This window comes from Diabrotica undecimpunctata, chromosome 3, assembly GCF_040954645.1.
Source record: "Diabrotica undecimpunctata isolate CICGRU chromosome 3, icDiaUnde3, whole genome shotgun sequence".
In the NCBI taxonomy this organism is placed as follows: Eukaryota; Metazoa; Arthropoda; class Insecta; order Coleoptera; family Chrysomelidae; genus Diabrotica; species Diabrotica undecimpunctata.
In genome coordinates this window covers 102,446,454-102,472,194 of record NC_092805.1, presented here as the reverse complement: position 1 = coordinate 102,472,194, position 25,741 = coordinate 102,446,454, and the positions used below count along the sequence as shown (strand labels likewise).

Sequence of the window (25,741 nt, the reverse complement as noted above, 5' to 3'; positions counted from 1 at the left end):
GGTTACTAGATGACGAATAGACGAAAAATTACTCGTATTTTTACCTTGCGTTTTTTTAAACAATAATTTATGGTCACAATTTGATTTTTTGTCTATAAGTTTTTTCCCTTATATTTTACATAAACAATATTTATATTAATTTTTTATATCAAGAATATCTTTATTTTCCTGTTTTTTAAATTAAAATTGATAAATTATTTAAGGAGATATTTAAAAACTGCTTTTTGGCACTAATTTATAAATTTTATTAATTTTTTTATTAACAAAACAAAATGTTATTAATACATTGGAAGATCGAGGAAATACTGTCTTTTAAATTTATGCGAAATGTCCCCCGATCGGTCAAATAGTTTAAAAGTTATTTAATTTATTTATCCCTGAGACTAAATATTTAAACTATTGAACTTGCTCTATTAATGATGCTAAACACATTAAGCAAATTTCAGAGGATTCTTTGAGACTTAAGACTATCTCAGAAGTTAAATGCATATTGCGTTTTCATCGAAATTATTTAAAAAATAAACGTTTGAAAAAGGGTCATGATTTTTACTTATAAACAATTATTATAACTTCTATATTTTTCAAGCTACAGACTTGTACGTACAACCATTGGATGGTAAAAACACTCACATTAAAAAAACCTTCTATGACCAATAGAAATGAAGTTATTGACTATTTTTAAAAAAATTATATCTTCATTGTTTATAAACATTAAGAAGTAAAATTTGTAGAAGTAAGTAAGTAAGATTTGTAGAAGTAAAAATAAACGTTTTAAAAAGGGGCACGATTTTTACTTATAAACAATTATAATAACTTCTATATTTTTCAAGCTACAGACTTGTACGTACAACCATTGGATAGCTGGTAAAAACACTCACATTAAAAAAAACCTTCTATGACCAATAGAAATGAAGTTATTGACTATTTTTTAAAAAATTATATCTTCATTGTATATAAACATTAAGAAGTAAAATTTGCATAAATTTTGAACGAAAATATAAACTTTATATTGAAATTAATAGCTATAAAATTCATCAAATTTATCGAAACTTACAGTCCTTCGAAACGAAGGTTCTTTCGAAAGATCGACATAGGAAAGTGGAGGCGATAACTGTTTCAGCTCCGTTTTTTTTTCGAGATCGGAACTTCAAATTGAAACACGTAGGAAAAATTTACATTATCTCGGCTTCCATTGCAGCTAGAAACCTCTTTTTTTCAATCTGGGGTAGCTCGTCGAAATATGAATAGATACATAGTTTTCACTGGCCGGGAAATATGGGACACCTCGGAAAAATTGATTTTGGCTCTAGGCCATAAGTTGGTAAGTTGAATGGCAATCTATTGTCATGGAGTTGAAAAATTAGCCCAAAAGGCGGAGGAACCGTCGGTAGTCAACGGCATAAGCTTGAGCGCATCATGTCTAAAAGTAAGAAGATAGGAAATACCATGCTATGTGATCCAGTTGGCAGACGGCGCTGTATCAGGCTTGGGTCTTGGGTGTAAAATGTGATACCGGTTTTGCGGACGGGAGTGATCAGGTGGCAACCCAGGCAGCATTTGGAAAATATGACTGGAAAATATCATCCTGAATCAGTTAGATACAGAAATATGAAATGTACGAGACCTTCTTCAGTGATTATGTAAAATCAAACTAGTTTGGTTACACCTCTTTATATATTAAAAAATATATTAAAAATTATTACTATTTTCATTGGATGATGGACGGAGTGGAGTGAGTGTTTTCAATTTCCTTTACGTTTGTTGCTGTGAATATCCTAGTTACTTGCTTGTTGTGCAACATAAAATTTATACAATTAAATCAAATAATATAACATTATTTCTCTCTGCTATAAAATATTATTAATTTTTAAATTTAAAATCACGCAATTTGTATTAAATAATTTCAATTGTATATATTCAATTTGTAGGACAGTATACACTACCAATTTTAAATTTTTGCTGCACCTGTCATCTCTTCTCACCTCTAGAGCTTTTGAGTTCCCTTCTGCGCCAGTTCTTCTTACTTCAAGCTTGTTGGAATGCCACAATGGCGACTGGCAAGTAATATCGAGGACATGCTGTAAATAATCAATTTGCAGGTATGTACTAAGTGCCTTTGAAACAAGTAATTATTAATTGTTTATGTAATAATCATGTGATATTTTTACCTATTAATGTTTTGTGTTTTTAACTATCCTGGTTTTCAATTTAACAACAAAATAGACACGTGCTTTATGTTTTCAGTATTTTTACTTGTGTAAATTTTCTAATAATTGCAGGCGGCTGTTTTCCAAGTTTCATTTATCAATTAAGGCTATTTTTATAATTCAAATATACTTGTTTGAATCTGATTTTTCATGGATTAAGTAAGTGATTGTAATCGTACCAATACGGTTACACAATGTGAATTTTCAAAAATTTTGATGAATTCTTTGTAACATTGGTAGCTGTAATTACCATTGATATTGGATTACTGCTCCTATTAATACTTCAATTAACATGAAAGGTCATTTATTGGCCTTCTTTTTTAATTTAAAGAGCTTCTCTAATCCTTCTAAAAGAGTATTTCTCCTGCAGATGTGGACTGATGCTGTTTTGTAAAACAAAACGTTCCCGCTGTTATATGGAATAGTAACATCTTGCTTTGTTTCTTTCCCATTGTTTTATCACTGCTTATTGAGTTTGACACGCGTTGTTCGTTACTAATAGAGGTAAAGGGTAGTAACTCCATTTTTTTTTTAATTTGGACCTAATACTTTTGCTAAGCTTACCATATTCAAATTTTATTTGTGGCAAAGATGGTATACGAATTATATAAATTACTTAACTAAAAGTAGTATATTCTTTGGAGAAAGAGGTAAACCGTAGTAACTCCATCAGCTGTCGAATTTGTTTATCGTTATTTCGCGCTCGATTTTTTTAAACACTCTAAATATTTCCTAAACTGTTGTACACAATGTTCTTAAAAACGATAATATTAGAGGCTTTGTGACACAAGATCTTATTGCTTTATATAATGTTATGGTAATGATAAGCTTCTTTTAGCTTTGGTCATCTGCCCTAATTTAAAAGTAGTTGACTATAAATATTTACTGAGAGGACAACCTCATTTAGAAGCTGATCAGGTTAAAGCTCTAATTAAAAGGTCTATAAAAAAACAGCCAACAATGCAGATCTTAATGCCTTGGGGTTGGCAGCAATTAATCAGTTCTGTAGGTGCTCAGCTGATTAAAATGGACAAATATGACTTTAAAAATTTTGAAGTAGTTTACACTTAACACAAAAGAAAATTACTTACAATGATATTTTTTTGATTTTAAATTAACCCAATTCCGTGTAAAAAAAAGACACGCCTACTATAATTTTTTATAACGAGACATTTAAAGAAATTTGACAAAAACAATTGTACACGGCTAGAAGAACAGCAACAGCAACCAAATTTCCAGAACAGTTACTATTACGTTATGAAAACCGAAAGGTATAACACAAAAGAAAAAGAATCATTTAGTAATACTTTTACAGTAGATCTCCAGTCAGTTGAGTTTTATAGAAATTTAGTTGCCACCAGACAAAATGTTAGTGATAGCGAAGATAAATAAATGTTTTTTATCATTTTTTGTCTTTTTATTTGTGCTTACGTATGCTCTTACTATTTTCTTCACTTTTTTATCTGCTCGTAATTGCTGAGACAAAAGACCTTAAGTCACAATATTATCCAGTATATAAACAAATTTTTGATTACACTAGGACAATAGTTTTTTGGAATTCATCTTATTTACTCATTATCTCAAAACTTCAGTAGATGGACATACTACCATTTACCTCGACGGTACAGCACATATATATATATATATATATATATATGTATATATATATATATATATATTTTATATATATATATATATATATATATATATATATACAATATATATATATATATATATATATATATATATATATATATATATATATGTATATATATATATATATATTTTATATATATATATATATATATATATATATATATATATATATATATATATATATATATATATATATATATATACAAACAAAGTGCAAACGAAACTGGTAGAAATGGAGTGGCTTTCCTGGTTACAAAAGATAATCAAAGCACGTACAGAGCTACAAGCTCATCAGCGATCGTATTATTAGAATATCGTTTAACTCCAGACGACGCTCCAAAATATATAGTGTTTAAGTATATATGCCAACTACAGATCACTCAAACAACGAAGTAAAAATGGAATATGAACAAATAGAAAGAATCGTCTCCAACATATGAAATATATGAAACTATGAAAACAGTTTTGAAAAAATAAAGGTAAACAATGTCCTTTCCGAAACCTTTAGACCAACATCTATATATATATATATATATATATATATATATATATATATATATATATATATTATATATATATAATATATATATATATATATATATATATATATATATATATATATATATATATATATATATATATAGATTGTGGATATAGAGAGTAGCTTCATATCAAAGACGGACATGTGTCATGCAAGAAAAATTGAAATAAATTTGTTTTTTGTACACAGCTGCTATTATTCTTTTTATAAAAATCTCACTTCCTAGAATTTTAGTAAAGGCTTCAAAAGTAATCTAGTGGACATTCATTTTTCAAATTTATAATTATATTATTTCTCTATAGTTTATTCATTAAAATATCACATTTCAATTTAATATTCCATATACTTGTTACATTGTTTAGACATCTATCAATGATGAATAAATCTTCTTTTTTATTACTAAATGCAAAAGAATTTTTTAAACAAAATTTTATTTTTTGGCAAAAATGAAAATTGTAATTATTCAATTATTATATATGAAAATTCAATTATTTTTGTTAAAAAAGTTTTTCAAAATTACTAAATTTAGAGAAACATTCATTGGATATTTTTAAAAATAGTTTTTAAGATGTTTAGCAGTTAAGATTTACTGACAAAACTAATTTTATTTGGTGAGTTAAAATTTATTTTTCTAGTTTCTCTTTGTAACATTTTTTGTATTTTTTTAGAAGCTCTTGATAAAGATTGTAAACACAATTGAAAGCTTGATATAAAGAATAGTTTACCAATAGCCCCTTTTATTGACTCCAACCTATAAAAAACAAATTTATATATTTTTTCCAAAAGAGTTACAAATACTTCTTTTTTCTTACTGCCGGATAGATATAATCCTGCCAGAAGATGAACTGGTTCAAATAATGAACAAGTTCGACACCGTCAGTGGCGAATACGGTGTTATGGTTTTATGCTGAACAATAAAAATAATTTCAATAAAATTTTTGTAGTGGTCAGCTGGTTCAACTACCTTAAATCCTTTATTACAGACCAAGAAGCTGTGACGAGGACGAGGAGCATGTAATGCAATATCTCAACAAACTAAACTAAAATTATTGAACACATTAATCTTTCCCATTGTAATATATGCACCTGGGACATGGAGGTTAAAGGTCACCAATCGAAGAAAAATAGATAACTTCGAGATGTGAGCTTACAGAAGATTGTTGCGAATATCGTACATACAGCATCTCAAATATAAAGAGGAGAACATAACGCTTAGAAAAATTGATTGCCGAGGGTAACATTACTGGTTAACGAACACGAGAAATGTCATTATTGGCCACGGTTTACACAAAACTTTTTTAGTGGCACTAGACAAAGAAGGATGGAAAACTACGATACAAGCGATAGAAACATAATGTCACTATATTCTTTCAAAAGTCAATAGATAGAGGATGGGATTAACTTTTTAACCATTTAAAACAACTTATTTACTTTATAAATTTATTTACATTATTTACATTTGTGACACATACAGGTAATAAAGATTTGTATTTGTAGACATAATATGGTTGTCTAGTATTTATAACCACCATCGCTATCTTGAACTGTGCCAAAATATTGAGATGTACCACCATGTTGTCCTTTGTTTTGAAAGGCTGACTGTCCGTTGAACTTGTTATTACCCAAAGAACCGGGGACTGGACTGGTTGGTCTATGAAATGAATTGAACGGAACATTACTTAGGTTGTTTGAAGATGGCTGTTCAGGAGCGCCGTACTGAGGTCTTACAGAAAATTGAGGTCCGGAAGGAATTACTTGCTTACTTTGTTGGGAAGAAAACGGAGACTGTTCAGGAACTGGATATTGATAACCATTATTTTGTGCACCAACAGATTCAGAAGCTGCATTTTGCTCTCCAAACTGAGTTAACAAAGGAAATATAGGTATAGGTGCCCTAATATCACCTTGTTTTCCGCGGAATTCAGCTACCTGTTGATTTTTTTGTGGAGCAAAAGTACTTTGACCTACAAAATTTGATTTAAGAAAATTGGGCGCTGAGTATTGGTACTCGTTGTTACTTGTTTGTCCCAAAGTAGATTTAGATCCTTGTTGTTCTACGAATGAAGCCTTTTTCTTGCTTTGTTGAAGTGATATACCTTGATCAGCAAAGTTGTTTGCCTGGGATAGACTAGAATATTGATAACCGATGTTTTGTCCGCCAAAGGCTTTTGGACCTAAGAACGATGTTACTTGTCTATTTTCTTGAGAAGCAAGTGGATATTGTTCATGTGCTGCTAATACTTGATATCCTTTGTTTACATTGTCTTGATATTTATTAATTACATTTTCCTGATAGCCCTTATTATCAAATGGTTCAACCATGAACTGCTCTCTTACATCGTAAGAATGGGGAAAAGCTCCTTGAGTAGTTTTACCTTTACTATGAACAGAATCTTGTTTTTGGGCTAAAATTTGGTTTTCGGTTTGATATAAACTGCTAGAGTATTTGCCTCCGTTAGTTTGACCTGACTGTTGATCAAAACCACCGGAAAATGAATCTAAATGTCCAAATTGAACATTAGAAGTTACTTTTTGGTTAAGAGAGTTAAATGATGGTTGAAAAGAGTTATGGTTTTTAGTAATTGGAGCGTGATTGTTAGATATTGTACCAAAACTTGGATGTAATCCTTGGTTGTTTACAGAGTTAAGATTTTGTATGTGTACAAATAAGTTAGAATTTTGTCCAGCATAGTCTAGTTTGTTGGTCGTTAAATAGTTTCTATTATCACTTTTATGTTCCTTAACATTAAAAGAGTTTCGTGGCTGGAAATTTCCGAAGGAATTAGAACTTTGACCGAAAGTGTCTTTTTTATGTGGAGCTATATATTGTTTGTCAGCGTTACCATATCCATTGGCATTAAAATAATTTTCGTGTTTAAACTGGCTAGACGGTTTTTCATATTGTCCAGACACCTGGCCGAAATGATTGGATTCTTGAATTGATTGTTCAGCTTTATTTGGAGTCAAGTATTGTCTACTGAACTGTTGACTGTTTGGAGAAGCTACTTTCTGTTGGAACTGACTAGCTGCAGCAAAAAGTTGATTTCGAAATACTGGTGGAGCATTGTTATTTTCAGGTCTTGGTGGAAGATACTCATTCAGTTTAGTTCCAAAGGCGGAAATGAAGAGTACCCAGAAAATTATTAACTGAAAAATAAAAAAAATTGTCAAAACATTTCATGATTTTTACAATGTTATGATAATAATAAAGTATAAAACAATTTGTAATTCAAGAAATATCTTTGTGCATATTTCCATAGATAGTCGGCAAAAATGAAATATTTTCCTTGCATAAAATGTTTATCAGTAAGACTCAAAAATTTAATCTATATTTTGTATAATAGGAGAAAGGGAAAATAGGAGAAAGGGTATCCAAGGGAAAAAATCCCTTGGATATTATATAAAGTATTTAAAAAAAAAACAACAAGAACATAACATGAAAAAAATTATCCTATCTCAATCCTATTATGGTTTAGACATAAAACATAATAGGAAACAAAAAAGAAAATATAGTTTGTTACTCAGATGACGTAATATTGATAGCCCATGATGAAGATAGTCTACAAAGTCTAGTTCATAGATTCAACATAATAACAAAAGAATTTAATGTGACGATCTCAACTACCTTATTGTTTTGGTCTTCTGAGGCAGTAAAGAACCAATTAAATGTATATTAGAGATCTATCGCGTCAGCACGGTCCAGCTATGGAGACTTAAAGAGAGAAGAGGGAGATCAAGTACAAAAACCAAATAGATTGACAGGATGTCTTAATAATACATATAGCGAAACTCACATATTAACACTTAGATGAAATCATGAATTTATAAATCTAGTAGAAGAGCAATAATGACGTATGCACCAAAAACAAGACTCGAGACAGTCAACACAAAGGCTACTAGAAACGCTAAAGATAACAATACTAATAATCAGAATTACAGAAAATACCGAAAGGGAAATAAAGACATAAGGAGAAAATAAAAAGTACAAAGTATATCATAGACTAGATCAGAATTGTCCAAATAGCAAGATATCAATAACCAAATTTTAGAAGTATCGGCCAGTGCGCAAAATATGAAAAGAAGCAAAAGAAAATAAATACCGCATTTTACATAAGGAATAACTAATAGAATTAAATATTAAAAATATTGATCTTTCGGAATTATACAACTAGAATATTGATTTACTAGTAAAAATGGAAATATTTTTTTAAAAACCACAATATAGGAATACAGTTTAGTGTATAACTTTTGCTACTAGTCTATCTTTTAAAAGGAAAAATAGACGATAGTAGTACTGCTACATTTTCTGCTAGAAGTAATTTCATAAACGCACTGTTATAAAAAAAATCAGTAAACATGGTATAAATAAAACAGATAAACAGAATTAAAAGTGTATTAGATGAAAGAGAGTAAACCTAGAAATAATAACAGCATAAGAATATCTAGGTAATATAACGAGAAAAAAAAAACTTCCGTATCATACAAATATATCGTAATACATAAATGGAGGTCAAGCAGAAAGTTTATCATAATAAATTAATAATTAATAATTTCAAAAAGAAGATATAAGGCTAACAATAGAACAATTATGTGCCAGAAGACCGAGGCGGCATAAATGAAAGAGTTATATCATAGTTAAACTATCAGAAATAACCACAAGAGAGCGAAATTATTTTTATCGACTATGAAAAGAAGAGAAAAAAGAGAAATAAACATACTGAATCATACAAAGTACAAGGGAAAATGCACTAAAATATTTAAAGAATTCAAAAACCGTAAACATAGATAAATAACTCATGTTCTAGAGTTTCCAATTCGTCACGTGAATATGCATGAGGATAAGTAAAGACAAGATAGAAGTTTACTGTTATCAACTAACTTATGATATAAAATTTTTAATTATGTAGTCGCCAAATATATTTTAATTACAGATGTCAGCTTTTTATATAATTTTATTTTAGTCTAAGGTAATGTGCTCTTACTTGCTTCATATTTTCACTGTAAAATTGGATAAGACGGCGACTTATGGTTAAGTGTCGTTTCGAATTCGGTTAAATACATTTATGGCTCCTGCTTAAATCTAACAGGACCTCCCACTATTTTCTTGATCTTGAATTACAATTTGAGTGTCCGCATGTATTTCGATGTCGAACGTAATGTATTGACAATTATTGCACTCAAGGTAATTCTTAATTATTATGATACTCATCATCTCAGATCTACAAGTGCTTTAATTTTAATATTTTTAAATTAGTATAATCTTAAGTAATACACTTAGCTACTTTTTTCCATATAAATAAAAAAATAACGAGAGTTGACTAAATTCACATAAATAGATTATAAAAAATAGACCAAGGAAAAATATGCGCACATATATATACTGATTTATCCAAAAATATGCATTAAGTCCTTGTCAGACGGTCAAATATTTGATCAAACTAGTTTGAGGAAACTGACGTAATGACGTCATAATTACAGTTTGTTCAAATTTAAAAAATCTACCTCCCTCATGATCATTAAATTTGATCAAATTGATGTATGTCAAGGAAATTAATTGTCTGTTTTGCTTATTTTATTAGTTTCTTGGGCTTTATTTACGATTCTAATTTTTCGTATACACAAAGAAAATAAATAGGGTGAAAGGATTTTTATAATAATATGGATGTTTGACATTCTATAAACAGCTTCTTTCTCGGTATAAATCAATTATGTAGAAACTTGTTCCTGGCTGCAAGATATTTTAAATTTTAATTTTTATAAAAGAAAATTAATTTAAATACGTTATGTCTAAAGTAGACTTTACACTACATGATTTTATCATATGACAATATCATATAAGATTTGGTATGATTCCTCGTTTCTATATTTTAAAAAATCGTGTTTAGGTACACTGCATAATAAGTTACCACTTATGATATAAGTGGCAATGAGTGAGGTTTTATTGATTTTTCTTTTTGTTTATGGTCATAGAGATATTAGACACAGTATAGGTATCAACTATTAGATTTTGAAACCATTATAATGGAAAATAAATCTTTGATTGCTTCCCGACTTTTAATAATAATACGCCGGCAAAAATTGCGTACAGCGTACAGCAGTAAGAAGAAAAAGATCAGACGCCTTTGGGCTTGCAGGTGGCTCTTGCGAAGAAATCGTGGACAGGGTATATCAAATTTAGTGTTAATATTATACCAAATTAAAAATAATTAATAAAGAGACTAAACTAAAATTATGACTAAGAAGACTATAAAACACTAAACTAAGAATAAAATAAGCTAAATAAATAAAAGAAAAATACGACACAATAGCATACATTAGATAATAGGTTCAATATCAATGCAACAAACAATAAATAAATAAATAAATAATGTGTCTCGGTAAGGGAATGTTGCTGAATTGACATAAGAATAAGGCGCGATATTTAAATATATTGGTGTTACCCGTATTAATAACGAAAATCATATGATTTTATCATGCGGAATAGGTATTGTCCTATTCTCCTGTGACAAGCTATGACGAGCCGCATGACAGTGCTTATGACAAATCACACAGTGTAAACATGTAAATTTCACTTCATAACCAAATCATATGACAAATCACATGATAAATCATGTAGTGTAAAGTGTGTATTACGACTGATTGTCATTTGACTTAAGATATTTTTCGACCAATCAAAATTAAAGTTTGATCAAACTGACCTTGAAAATATAAGATCCTCTATTTTTAGAGGATTTGATCAAACTCAGGATGTGACGTCATATGCTGCCAATTTTTTGGTTTGGTCAAACTAGTTTGATCAAATATTTGACCGTCTGACACGGACTTTATGGTAATCAAAATTTTATTTGTTTCTGTTTCCAATACTCCCGTGGCAGATGTTGCAAACAGTTACTTAAGTTCTTTTACCAGAATATTCGCCTTGTGCCGACGCACAGTGGGCCGAAAATGCAAAAAATGTTTTTTCCTATATTCAATCAATTGATGATTAGTAAATTTGCATAGGCCTACATTTTAGGCAATCGGAATTGAACTTTTGTCGACTATTAAGCTAACGGTAAACTTACGGTAAGCTAACGGGTTCCTAAACTTTTTTGTACCACGCCCCCTTTTTTTAAATAAAAGTTTCTCGCGCCCCCTACCCCTTAACAAAATTTTTTTATTGGCCTAGGAATAAAACAAAAACAAATAAGTATTACATAGAAAACAAAACTTGCAATTTTTAGAAGGCTCAGATTAAGGCAGAAATCTGAATTGTGTTTCGAAACTATTTTACGGATTTATTATCAGATGTCGCTATTGCTTCCATATCAAAGCCATTTTAGTGTTGCTCCTTAAAGACAGAAAAGATTTATTTTTCACGTTGAGAAAGCCTATGAATATCTGTTCTGATGAGCCCTATTAGGGTGAAATACGTATAAACAGATACATAGACACTTTGTACGTGAAATCAAATCTTGACTGTCTTTTTCAGAAAACAACACGTTTATTTATTCTGCCATAAGATACAATAATATCAGTTTTTATAAAATACAAAAATTATTAATAAAAGAAATATAGATTAGGTTGGTTAGTGAGATGGATGTGCTTGCATTTTCTTTACTAGTATGCCAATTTGTGGCTGTTTTAGTAAGTATACAACGCAAGTCACTAGCACCATCAAGTTTATTCCGATACTTTGTTTTAATTGCCACAAGTGTTGAAAATGCTTTTTTGCACAAATAGGTGCTTGAAAAAGGCAAATATAAACGAAGAGATTCCCGTGATACACTAGGATACACTTTAAAATATTTTAACCAAAATTAAGGTTTGTCCATTATATCAAAGTTGTATTTGGCAGAGGAATCATGTTTTATTTGCAACGCATATTTTTAAAGTGATTCAGGCAGGGAGTCTATGTTGACATGGAATGGCTCAATTACATTCTGAAAATACTATCGTCACAAGTATTTGGAAAGTATTTCTGGAACTCTTCAATTAGGCTCTCCAAATGGTTTGATATTTATATTTTCAAACTTGATCCTTCATAAATGTCCTTGATGCGTGTTTCTTCTGAGATTGACTCTACTTTAGAGAAACTGGAATAATTGCAGGGGTTTGCTAATATTTTACGTCTCCAAAGTTGCAATTTATCAATAAACATCTTGATCGCATCACGATGAGTAACTATATTTGAGTCTCCACCCTAAAGTTTTAGGTTAAGGCTGTTCAACGAGTCAAAGGTGTTTGTTTTTACTGCATCAACTACCTGATTTTGTATGTCTTCGGCCATATCATCAATGCGACGTTTCTCAGTATGGTCAGAAAGAGGTATTTGAGATAACTTTTGCTTACTCTGCGTTCCAAGAATAATACCAGCTGCCTTTAACAAACACGGTTTAACAAACTTCTCTCCAATAATAAGGCCTTTCTTTTCTTTAGCAATCAGAAGTGATAGCTCATATGAAGCTTCAAGCAAGTTTTCAGATGACTGAGCCGTAGGACCAGTACTATCCAACTTCATGCGTTTTAAATTTTTAGATTTTGTAGCAAAAAATTTCTTTGGCTTGTCCTTAAACGAGTTATATTTGGATGAAAAATGTCTTTAAAAACGATTATTTCTCATTGCATCATTGCAATGATTTCATATTATTATTTCATAGAAATTACACACTGAGGATGTTCGACATTATCTTTACGCATACAAATAAAACCATATTTGATATAATCATCATTATATTTGCGTTTCTTTGGTGAGCTCATCTTGACTACAACAACTCCTCTCACTGAAATCATCGAAATCAATGAAAGTCAACTACGACAAATAAAATTTCACAACACATACGATTTTATAATGCAAAAATACGTGCAGGCTAGACCGAGGTATCTAAAATACTGAGTCACCAGAGTATATATCCCCCTAGTAAGGTAGAATCTCTACCTTAGATCTTTCAACAGATTAAAAGATTTGTATTTATTGGGTACATCCATAGACCTGCGCGAAGTGTACCGCTAATCAAGGAGTGGAGGCTGCAGTCTTAATCGGATTTTAGCATTATTAATTATTTAACTTTGGCAATAAATTGCAAATATGGCGCCTCTGTACTGTCCCTGAGAGTGTTTTATGCTGAGTACAATAGTTTTTGAGTAATTTTTAATAGTAACGACTACTACACATTCATCTACGCACGATCACGTCTATAGTTGATTTATAACTCTTGAAATGCGAAAACGTGCATTTTTTTATACCGAACGAAAAAGTACGACTTTATGCCCCCAAAATTAGAACGTAAAGTGCGGAATTTATGCCCAGTGTGTTAGGTTAAAAATATGAAGAGAAAATAGCAAAAAATAGTAAAAGGTTGAAGTAAAAGTATACAATACAAAAAAAATATTGAAAATACCTTTTATAATTTTGTTTGTCAGTTCAAAATTCAACTTAGCAGAATTATTGGCTTCTTATAGAGGGGTAAACAATTGTGAAGGTGGTAAATGAATTGGAAAAGTTTTGTAGCACACAGTGGTATTTAAAAATTACTTTTTTTATATTAACCCAAGCTCCCACGACGGGTTAGGCGAAAAATTAGTAAAAATCGAGCAGAATGATGTGGTATTTCAAAATTTTTATTTGAATTAGCTAGCTTAATATTCGAGCTTCAGCTTAATAGCTTAATATTGACTTCTAACAAGGAGTAGTTCAGAAGTGAAAAATTAATGGGGTGGTAATAAATTTGTAAAAACCTATCAGAACACTGTGGTACTTTAAAAATATATATTTTTTAATTCTGTTGACTCAACCATTTAGCTAGCGGGAACGTTTCCAACTAAAATTGCTTTAGTGGTGAAAAATTATCAGGGAGGTGAAAGTGTAGCACAAACTTACCAGAATACTTTTTTATATGTCAGCTACAATTAGAGTACAGTGAAATATAAAAAAATTCGCCATAAATTTTAACCTAAGAATTGATGACATTCTACATGGGTTAGTTGATGGCGAAAACTTACTAGGGTAGTAATAAATTCGTAAAAACCTAGCAGAACACTGTGGTATTTTAAAAATAATTTTTATTAATTCCGCTGATTCGAATATTAAGCTAGCAGGAACGTTTCCAAATAAGATTGATTTAGGGGTGAAAAATTATCATGGTGATCAAAGTTTAGTCTAAACTTAACAGAACACTTTTTTATTTTAGTTATTAGTAGAGGAGAGTGAAATTGCAAAAGAATATGCTTTCACCTTAAATTTTAACTTAACGGAATTATTGTCTTTCCATAAGAGGCAGTTAAGGTGTCAATAATTACTAGGGTGGTAATAAATTTGTTAAAACCTAGCAGAACACTGTGGTATTTGAAAAACATATTTTTTCCAATTTCGCTGGCTCAAATATTAAGCTAGCAGGAACGTTTCCAAATAAGATTGGTTTAGGGGTGCAAGATTATCAGGGTAGTTAACATTTAGTAAACATTTAAAAAGCACTTTTCTATTTCAGTAAGTAGAGGAGAGTAAATTTGAAACAAAAGAATTTTTCCCCTTAAATTTCAATCTAACAGAATTATTGACTTTCCATAAGGGGTAGTTAACGGGTGAAAAATTAATAAGGTGGTAATAAATTCATAAAAACCTAACGGAGTACTGTGGTATATCATAAATATGTTTTTTGGAATTCTACTAGTTTTAACAGTAAGCCAGCAAAATCGCTACCGTTAAGGGTGGTTTGGTGATGAAAAATTATTAGGGTGGTAATAAATTAGTGAAAATGAGCAAAAAAATATGCCATCGGCAAAAAGTTTTTTTTCTGAGTTCTGCTAGCTTGAACCTTAAGCCAGCAGAATCACTCTCATTAAGGGTGGTTTGGTGGTGAAAAAATATTAAGGTGGTTATAAATTAGTGAAAAATGGGTGAAAAAATATGCCATAGGCAAAAAGATTTTTTTTCCGAATTCTGCTAGCTTAAACTTTAAGCCAGCAGAATCGCTTCCCTTAAGGTTGGTTTGGTGGTGAAAAATTATTAAGGTGGTAATAAATTAGTGAAAATGGGTGAAAAAATATTAAGTAGGTTAAATTGGATTCCGCTAATTTGTCCCCGCTATAAATAACTAAACTGAATATCATTAAGCAAATAGCAGTAGACAATGGGTACAACGAACATACAATAAATACAATTTTAAATCAAAAACAACATAAGAAACCCCTGAAATTAGTATTTCCACCACCAGAGAAAAACCCAAGCAAAGTACCTTCTGCTCGATTACATATACAGGCAAGATATCAACAAAAATAGCCAAACACATAAAAAAGAAAGGAGTAACAACAGCTTTTAGAACAAACAACAACTTAGGCAAATATATTAAGTACAAGAGCCTAAAGAAAAAGCAATTACACAGCGGTGTATACAAACTTAAGTGTGGCGACTGCCCAAAAACTTACATTGGTGAAACTGGTAGTATTTTTATCAAACGTATAACAGAACATAAAAGGGCTTTCAATCATAGAAAAACAGACTGTACGTACGCACTTCACCTTCTAGACCATAATCATTATTTTAATGACGAATTTCAAATTCTTCACATTTAAAATAAAGGCCTTAAGGTATCTTTATTAGAATCTATGAAAATCAACAAATTAAAAAATACAGACATAATTCTGAATGATCAAGTTAAGACAAACAGTTCTCTCCTCCTCAAATTATTCAATTAAAGACTATAAAGTGTAAACACACCAAAAATAGATCACTTGGGAAAGGCACTCTGGCCGAAACAGCTGAAGTGATAATGATTTAAAATAAATTATGTGGAAATGTTGAAAACAAAAGTTTTCAGTTTTCAGTGTTTTATTGTTAGATAAAATGAATTTCCATCAAGTAACGGTCGAATCCATCACTGGATTTATTGCTGTTTGTTCAGTTGCTCCTTGTATATCAAGTACCTAACTAGTAAGGTAAATATAATATATTTTTGCTGCTAAATAATTAATTATATATAATACTATGGCTATTTGACCACCATTATCCTCGAAATTATCAATAAATGACTTAATGACAACAATGTTAATGATAGCGTCGAATTAAAAAACAAAGATTTACGGGTTTAATGTCAACGCGTTGTTTTAAATATGTATCAGTGTTTGAAAAAAGAAAATACTGGAATGACTGATAATGCGATTGTAATTGCTGATAATCGGATATAAGACGATATAATACAATCGTTAAATTAGGAACTGTTACAGATTCCTTAAAACGAAAGCGACCAAATAAAAAATTGGGTAGGGTTGACACTGCTGCAAAGGATATTATTCAACGAACAGTTTATAACTTTGACAAAGAACATAGAGTGCCTACTTTAAAACTGTTTCGTGAAAAATTGAATTTTTCCTGAATATAATTATGCATATTTGGAAACACTAAGCGAGGTTTTGTTGAGTTGTGGATTTAAATATAAGAAATTATGGTAATAATAGAATCTCGGCGTATCTTTGAATTTCGACGAAAGTATTTGTGCCAAATAAAAAAATATCGCAAGTCAAACAGAAATATAATTTATTTAGACAAAACCTGGTTCGTTACGCATAATATTGTCAAGTGCGGCTAGCTTGACAACACAAACAATGCACCGTGTTTAAGAGGAAAACTGTTATTAATTATCATGCCGGAAGCTAAGAGGGTTTTGTATCTATGCGTTGCTGTTGTCGGCCAAAAAGATAAAGTCTTCTGCCTATTATCACGAATATATGACAGCCGATTTATTTGAAAAGTGGTTTATCGAACAGCTCTTGCTTAATATTTCGCAGAATTCGGTAATTATTATGGACAAAGACAAAGCATCGTATCATTCCCACATACTCATATTAAATAAAATACCTAATAATAACACGTAAAAGGATGAAATTTTAAAAGTTATGAAAATTAAAAATATTACTGTTTCTAAAACGGTTTCAGGAAAAAAGAAATTAATTAGAATGATCAAAAGTCGGAATTTAAAAATAAATATGTCATTGACACCATTTACTGCACGTAGGGGTGTAGGGTTGTGTTATAGAGGTAGCACCTTTTATCGGAACGACCACATCGAGCATCATAGATGGGAGATGGTTCTTGGTAACTGGTCCTCATAAGACACCTAACTCTCACTTATGGCTCCAAGTGCCACACCCCGGACAACTGCATTGGTCTGCAGGCTAAACTAAGTGAGGGTAGCCAGATATGGTGAAAATTTCACCGACCGATTGCCGGTATAAGCAATCTCACACTTACTAATCAACGGCTCTGGGCGGAAGAATTGGTAGGTGGTAGGGCACCCTTTTGTCCTGGGGTTGAGAAATCGATCTCGAAGATGGAGGAACCAATATACTGGTCAACAGCATAAGGATGTAGAAGGCAAGGGGAAACCACTACATTAAAGATCCCCATGGATATCTCTAGTAAAATCATCATGGTTTTGGAAACTAATAACGGCGTTACTGATCATGGCCCTCGGAAGCCAAGATCCGGCAGGGGAGAAGAAGACAAGGACTCTCAGGTCGTTAATCAGCGAATTCCTTGTCAAAAGAACGCAAATGAAAAAATAAGACTGTCCAACACTAGAATAGGAACATGGAATGTTCAGAGCATGTTTCAGCCTGGTAAAATGCACAATGTTATTCAAGAAATGAACAGGTTGAATATCGATGTACTGGGTATCAGTGAAGCTAGGTGGCCCAACTCAGGTTGTTTTTCAACAGACGAAGCCACAATATATTATTCCGGTAGCGAGAATAACCAACACAGACACGGCGTGGCAGTAATAGTTAATAAAAAATTTAATAGAGCGGTGGAATGCTATTTCCCTATCTCAGAAAGAGTAATGGTACTGAAGTTAGTGACATCTCATGCCAAATTGAATTTGATACAAGTTTATGCTCCTACGGCGAATGCCGACGAAGAAGAAGTAGAATTATTTTATCGAGATATCGAAGAGGCACTTAGAATAACGAAAACAAGAGAAATCACGATAGTCCTAGGTGATCTCAATGCAAAGATTAGAAAGGGACAAAGCGGAAAGTGTATAGGAAACTATGGTCTGGGAAATCGAAACAAGAGAGAAGACCGTCTGTTACAATTCTGTCAAGAGCAGAACTTTATTATTACAAACACATTTTTTATGTTACCAAACAGACGACTGTATACATGGCGATCGCCCGCAGATACATCGGAGAAAGTAGTCAGGAACCAGATAGACTACATTATGATCAATGAAAGATACCGTAATGCTGTTAAAGCCATGAAAGCATATCCTGGATCAGACGTGGCCTCAGATCACAATCCACTTATAGCCAAAATTACACTCACCCTTAAAAATATTAAAAGACATCAAAGAATCCCTACAATAGACACAAGAAAACTTAAAGAACCTAAAGTAAAAGGATGCCTTCAACATGAACTGCATGTGAACTGCAACAAATTGAACACAAACACCAACGATATTGACGAGTACTGGAATCGACTAAAAGATTGTCTACTGGAACCCTGTAAAGAAATATTAAAGACTTCCTCAAGGAGAAAAGAGGAATGGATGAATGACGAGATACTCAATATGATGGAACAACGGAGATAATTTAAAAACAAGGATAACAATAAATACAGAGAGATAAACCACGAGATTAGAAAGATGATAAAGCAGGCAAAAGAAAAATACTTTGAAGAGCAATGCAAAGAGATCGAAGACCTTCAAAATAAATATGATCTGTTTAACCTACACAAGAAAGTCAAAGAACTGGCAGGAATAAGAAAACAAAATCCCACTTGTGCAATTCTGGATAGACACGGTACTGCTATAACACATACGGACGAGAAAATACAAAGATGGGCAGAATATATCGATGAATTGTTCGATGATGAAAGAGGAGATCTGGAACACATAGAACTTACGTCAGAAGAAATAGGTCCATATATTACAAAAGAAGAAATATTGCACGCATTAAAAACAATGAAGAGCGGGAAAAGCCCTGGACCTGATAAGCTTCCTATAGAAATCCTAAAAATTCTAGATGAGAAGCACATTGATGTTTTAGTGACACTTTTGAACCAAATTTATAGTTCAGGCGTATTACCCAAAGAGTGGTTAACATCTATTTTTATTTGTCTCCCTAAAAAGAAAAACGCAAGAGAATGCAGCGATTACCGCACCATTAGCTTAATGTCTCATACGCTAAAGTTACTACTTAAAGTCATCCATAACCGAATATATCACAAACTGGACATAGACGTTAATAATACACAATTTGGTTTCCGCAAAGGCCTAGGAACACGTGAAGCTCTTTTTTCACTTAATATACTAATACAAAGATGCCTGGACGTCAATCAAGATATATACGCATGTTTTATTGACTATAATAAAGCATTCAATAAAGTACGACATAAACATTTAATGAATGTCCTGAAATCAAAGAAGATTGACTACAACGACCTCAGGATCATATCAAATTTATACTATAAACAGCGAGCAAAAGTACGTGTTAACGAACAGCTGTCAGAAGAAATTGAAATTAGATGTGGAGTAAGACAGGGATGCGTATTGTCGCCAATTCTTTTCAACGCCTACTCCGAAGAGGTCCTGAAAAAAGCTCTTGAGGGTGAAACAGCTGGAATAAAGGTAAATGGAGTTCCCATTAACAACATTAGATATGCGGACGACACTGTGATTTTAGCCGAAAACATTGAAGATCTTCAGAGACTGGTGACCAGAATAGCAGAGTATGGAAAAGAGTATGGTCTAACAATGAATGTCAAGAAGACGAAATTTATGAGAATATCGAAAACTCAAAGAAATAACGAGAATCTTCTAATAAACGAAACCAACGTCGAACAAGTGGACAAATATGCATACCTGGGAACAATGATTAACTCCACAAATGATTACAATCAGGAGATAAAAATAAGAATAGAAAAGGCTAGAGCAAATTTCAACAAAATGAGAAGAGTTCTATGTACCAAGGATTTAAAACTGGAAGTAAGAGTTAGGTTGGCGAGGTGCTATGTTTTTTCGACCTTATTTTATGGAATGGAATCTTGGACCTTGAATGCTACATCAATGAAAAAACTGGAATCATTTGAGCTGTGGGTGTACAGAAGAATTCTGAAAATATCATGGACAGAACACGTCACAAACGAAGAGGTTCTGAGAAGAATGAACAAAGAAATGGAAATTTTAAATTCAATAAAAACAAAAAAATTGGAATATCTCGGACATATTACACGTGGAGAGAAATACACCTTTCCAGAAAGATCCAAGGAAAGAGAAGCATAGCGAGGCGTAGAATGTCATGGCTGTGCAACCTGAGAGAGTGGTACGGATGTACATCAAATGAACTTTTCAGAGCAGCTGTCTCAAAAGTTCGAATAGCTATGATGATTTCCGACCTCCGCCGCGGAGATGGCACTTGAAGAAGAAGACTGCACGTTCATACCCTGCTAATGGTATGGGGGTGATTACCCTCATACTATTACACTTTTAATCCAATCGAATTGGTTTGGGGTACCGTAACAAACGATTATGAAAATATAATCAGTCACCAACTTTAAGCGCAATAGCCATTAAGAATATTCGAGAGGTAATTAGTGGCATTGATATATGGCAAAATTGCGAAGCTCATGCTATAAAAAAAAAGAAAGCGATTATCTTATTTTAACACCAATAGCACTAGTAGTTATTCAACCTTTGAACGATTCTACTTTAGAAAACTGACAAATCTTGTTAGTCATTTTAATCAATTTCCTTTACAACTATTGTGATGTGTCTTCAAAATTTCTTTTTTGTTTCTTGCGTATTTGTAGTATTCATTATTATATAAAGTAAAAAAAAGCAAAAGAAAAATAATAAAAACAAAATGCAAAAAAACTAACTGTATTCTTACTAACATACCCGAAGCTTTCTTTTCCTGGCAAGGAAGGTTCATACCTCCTCTTGGTCCTTGCTGGATAGACAATCTTCTGAGATTGTCTGAGAGAATGAGCATGATTTACAGATAATTGTAATAAAAATATTATGAGTTATGTTCAAGCTAAATATTGAGTAAACTATTCTTATCAATAACAAACAAGTTTTAATTTGAAAGAATTAATTAGCTATTTAAAAATTTTTTAATTTCTACAAAATTTACAGATATACAAAACCGTTTTTATTTTTAAATTTTAAAAATTATTAAAACTTAATAATAATATGATTTTTCCCAAAATATGCGTTAGATGAACTGGCCTTTTTCTTCATTTTCACGCCAATGGTCGGCATTGATCTCAATGTATAATAGAATAATGCTGTTGGTAAAAAAGATCATACAGTAATACTATTGTTAATGGAAATACAAATCATGAGTTAAAATACCGTAGTTACTTTATATAATTTATTTATTGCAAAATATAAAAGCTGCACATATGCGAGATAATATCATTGTCTAGTATTTGTAACCACCATTGCTATCTTGAATTGTGCCAAATTGTTTAAATGTACCGCTCTGTGGTCCTTTGGGTTGGAAAGCTGATCGACTGTTGAACTCGTTGTTTCCAGAAAAATTCGGGACTTGACTTTTTGGTCCTTGGAATGAACTAAATTGTCCATGGTTTTGACTGGCTGAGGATGACTGTTCAGGTGCTCCGTACTGTGGTCTTGCAGAAAACTGAGTCCTAGAAGGAATTACTTGCTTGTTTTGTTGAGAAGAAAAAGCGGACTGTTCAGGAACTGGATATTGATAACCATTGTTTTGTTTATTAAAAACTTTAGAAGCTTTATTTGGCTGTCCAAATTGACTTGAAGATCCGAATGAAGGTTTAGGTTTATTGGCCTTTCCAAAAAGTCCGTGTTGCTGACCAACTTGTGCTACTTGTTGGTTTTGTTGAGTAGCAAAAGTATTTTGATCAGCAAAATTTGATTTTGGAGCACTAGGAGCTAAAACTTGGTATCCGTTGTTACTATTTTGCCCAAAAGAAGATTTGGATCCCTGTTGGCCTCCAAAAGGCGTTACTTGATTGCTTTGCTGGGACGCAAATGTGCCTTGATCAGCTACGTTGTTTGATTTAAATGGACTTGTATATTGATAGCCGTTGTTTTGTGCTCCAAAAGATTTCGGACCTGTGAAAGATGCTATTTGTCGATTTTCTTGAGAAGAAAATGAAGACTGTTCTCGTGGTCCATTTCCTTGATACCCACCGTTTACATTTCCTTGAGGTTTATAGGAACCTTCATTGTATTCTCCGCGTGCTTCAGCAGCTTTATTCAGTTCAATTGATTTTAAGATCGCTTCTGGTATTTCAGGAACGTGAGACCCTTTTGGAATAAAACCGTTTTCGTCAGCAGTATATTCAAGCGTGATTTGTTCACCTTCTGGGGAAGTATAAGAGAATCCTCCTTGGGCAGATTTACCTTTGTTTTGGATAAATCCTTCTTCTTGGGCAGAAATTCCATTTTCAGTTTCATATGAATAGCTATAATGTCCATCTCCTAGATCTGGATTAAATTCAGATCTGATTAAACCGATTGGAGCGGATTGAGAACCAGAAAATTGACCATTGTATTGCGGTTGTCCGGATGGTTGCTTGAAACCGTTTGAAAATGAATCTGTCTGTCCAAATTGACCATTCGGTGCTGCTTTTTGGTTAAAAGAGTTAAATGATGGTGCGAAGGAGTTATCGCTTCCAGCGTTTGGTGCTTGATTGGGGGATTTTAAACCAAAGCTTGATGGATGTCCTTGTGTGTTACCGTTAAAAGTCGTAGGATTTGGGAACTTTTGAAATGAATTGGAACCTTGTTCAGAAATATCTTGATTTTTAGGACTACCATTTCTATCGAAGTGAACATTTGGACTAGAAAATTGCTGTTGGGAATGACTAGCAGCGGTAAAAGGTTGATTTGGAAGTGCTGGTGGTTCATATTTCGCATTGTTGTTCTCAGGTCTTGGAGGAAGATATTGGTTTAGTTTGGCACCAAACGCAGAGGTTAAAAGTATGGAGAAGATTATTACCTAAAAAATAAAAAAAATATTTTTATTGGTTTGGTTATTAATAACTTATTAAATATATAAATAGTATATACAGATATAGAGAAATAGACAAACAAAATATTTATAATAGATATCTGATGCAAATAGTAACGGCCTTATAATGATTATGTTTTCACTAAGCTACCATTAACGAAATGTCACAGTATAAAGGGAAAATGGACAAATTATGGATAGTATAAAACGAACTGACAATATTTACTTTTTTATTAGGTACTGAATAACAATTGTATTTAAATTTTTTTGAAGAATTTGACGTTTAGTTACAAGAGATCTAAAACTCGTAGTTTATCATTAAAGATGTTTTTTTATATTTCTCTAATCGATAAACTAACATTCAATAAATTCAATTTTCAACAAATATATTTTTATTACGAAAGAAGGGTGCCATAAATCTGTGCTTCAAATGGGCTAAATATTTAAAAAATAATTTGGAATGGACTAATAATAAAAGTAGAAATAAAAAGTAAAAGTTTAATCAACGGTAAAAGTCAAATAATATCAACACTTTGTAATTGGAACGTTATAGATACCTAAAAATACGTCTATGAGATGCCTTAGATGTGAATTATTTTCAAAAATATAAAACAATCAATCCATGGAGTGGTGGGTATTGTAATAAAAATGGTACAACAATAAAATAACGCTGTAATTTTATTAATCTACCAATAGGCGGCAGAAGAAACTACATTAAAGAAGAATTTTTAATCACCCACTTAGAAACTCTTTACAAGAATCACAATGTTGTAATTTAACAACTTATTTTATTTTAACAACAAAAACCAATTTGTTTTTAACTTGAATAAGAAATACGCATAGGATTTGGGATCGATAAGTAACGACAATGTTTGAAACTTTAAATTGAGAAAATCATTAAGTACACTATGCCTTTAGTTTTGAACAGCTCAAATAAATGATAAGCTGCATCAAACGACCACACAAGTAAAAACTGTAGAGAAATACAACAAAACACAATATTTCTGAAATCGAGATTTAGGGAAACAGATTTAGAATACGACTTTAAAAATATAAATGGAGTACATCACCATAACCCTTGTTATTAAAACTCTAACTTAAATGATTACCAAAATTTTAAAACAGTAGGATTACAAATATAATTTAAAGTATAATGAGCTAATCTCTACATAAAAATAGAGTATTTAATGTACGAAATGTACAAGTAAATAATTTGATTAATGAATTAAGATTCTACAATTATATTTTACACACACGATTCTTAAAAAATATTCTTACTTGTTTCATTTTTGCACTGTAGTGAGATACAGGTGGTTATGCTTGAGTAACTTTTAGAATTCGGTTATATACTTTTACGGTTCCTGCCAAAATCTAAAAGGATCTCCCACTATTTTCTGAAATTCAAGTATCATCCGAGTAACGGCATGTATCGCGCTGTCAAACACAATGTATCGACAATTAGTGCACTCAAGGCAACTCTTAATTGACGTGATATGGACCATCTTTGATTCATAAGTAGTTCATCGTTATCGTATTGTGGATGATAATGCAAAAATGTAATATAATTTTATACTACGAGATAGATGTTAGCATGTTGTCTACTGAAAATGAAAATAGATTGATGAGATGATTCAAATCAAAACTCACATAATTTAAAATGCGTATTAATGTAAAATTTAGGTAAAATATTTATGTAAAATAGTACGTTCTAGTAGGTGACAATTTGAAAACCCAGAACCGCTAATATCTACATTCCTGTAAATAATATAAAAAATCGGAAAGATAATTCAATGGGGAGATTTTTAGTAAATTTTTAAGCCCGCAAGGATCAACCCTAGTAGAAGTAAATTTTACCCAACATTTTTAAATGGATCAACTGGTATATTATTTTCACTTTTTTATCCAATAGAGCCTAACTGTTTTTTTTAGTCCAGCAGTGGTCAAGAAATTGCTTTCGAAAGTCGCAGAAGTAATTAGCAATTACATACACTGAGAATAATGGTTGTAAAGTTATTATGCAAATAAAAATTATCTTATTGAGGCTTCTTTTGATTGAAATGGTTAGACGACTAGTCACTTAATCTAGCACCAATTCTACCGTTGAATAAAATATGTACTTAGTATATGGAGTCTATATTCTACACGATCGTTAATATCTTAGTGAATCTCTATTAGATCATGATAGATATTATCAGATTCTGACCTCCAAGTTTTGTTTCAAATTTTCTAATAAAATTAATAATAACATTACTTACTTAAAAAATAATAATATAATTGATAAACCCTTAGCTGAATCATTACATAATTATGACGGTTATGCACCGAGATTTTATTGTCTACCTAAAATACAGAAGCCTACATT

General features: G+C 31.6%; 2 protein-coding genes across 2 annotated transcripts; both read right to left on the bottom strand.

The window, feature by feature from the left end:
* Nucleotides 1–5,847: 5,847 nt before the first annotated feature.
* On the bottom strand, nt 5,848–9,449 carry LOC140435944 (uncharacterized). The gene is made up of 2 exons (XM_072524655.1): nt 9,387–9,449; nt 5,848–7,551 (listed from the first exon to the last, which is right to left on the bottom strand). The coding sequence occupies exons 1-2, from the start codon at nt 9,393–9,395 to the stop codon at nt 5,917–5,919; spliced, it is 1,644 nt and encodes a 547-aa protein (XP_072380756.1). The 5' UTR covers nt 9,396–9,449; the 3' UTR covers nt 5,848–5,916.
* Nucleotides 9,450–21,580: 12,131 nt separating this feature from the next.
* Nucleotides 21,581–24,812, bottom strand: LOC140435942 (uncharacterized). The gene is made up of 2 exons (XM_072524653.1): nt 24,658–24,812; nt 21,581–23,367 (listed from the first exon to the last, which is right to left on the bottom strand). Exons 1-2 carry the CDS (start codon nt 24,664–24,666, stop codon nt 21,805–21,807), a joined length of 1,572 nt encoding a protein of 523 aa, XP_072380754.1. The 5' UTR covers nt 24,667–24,812; the 3' UTR covers nt 21,581–21,804.
* Nucleotides 24,813–25,741: the final 929 nt, after the last annotated feature.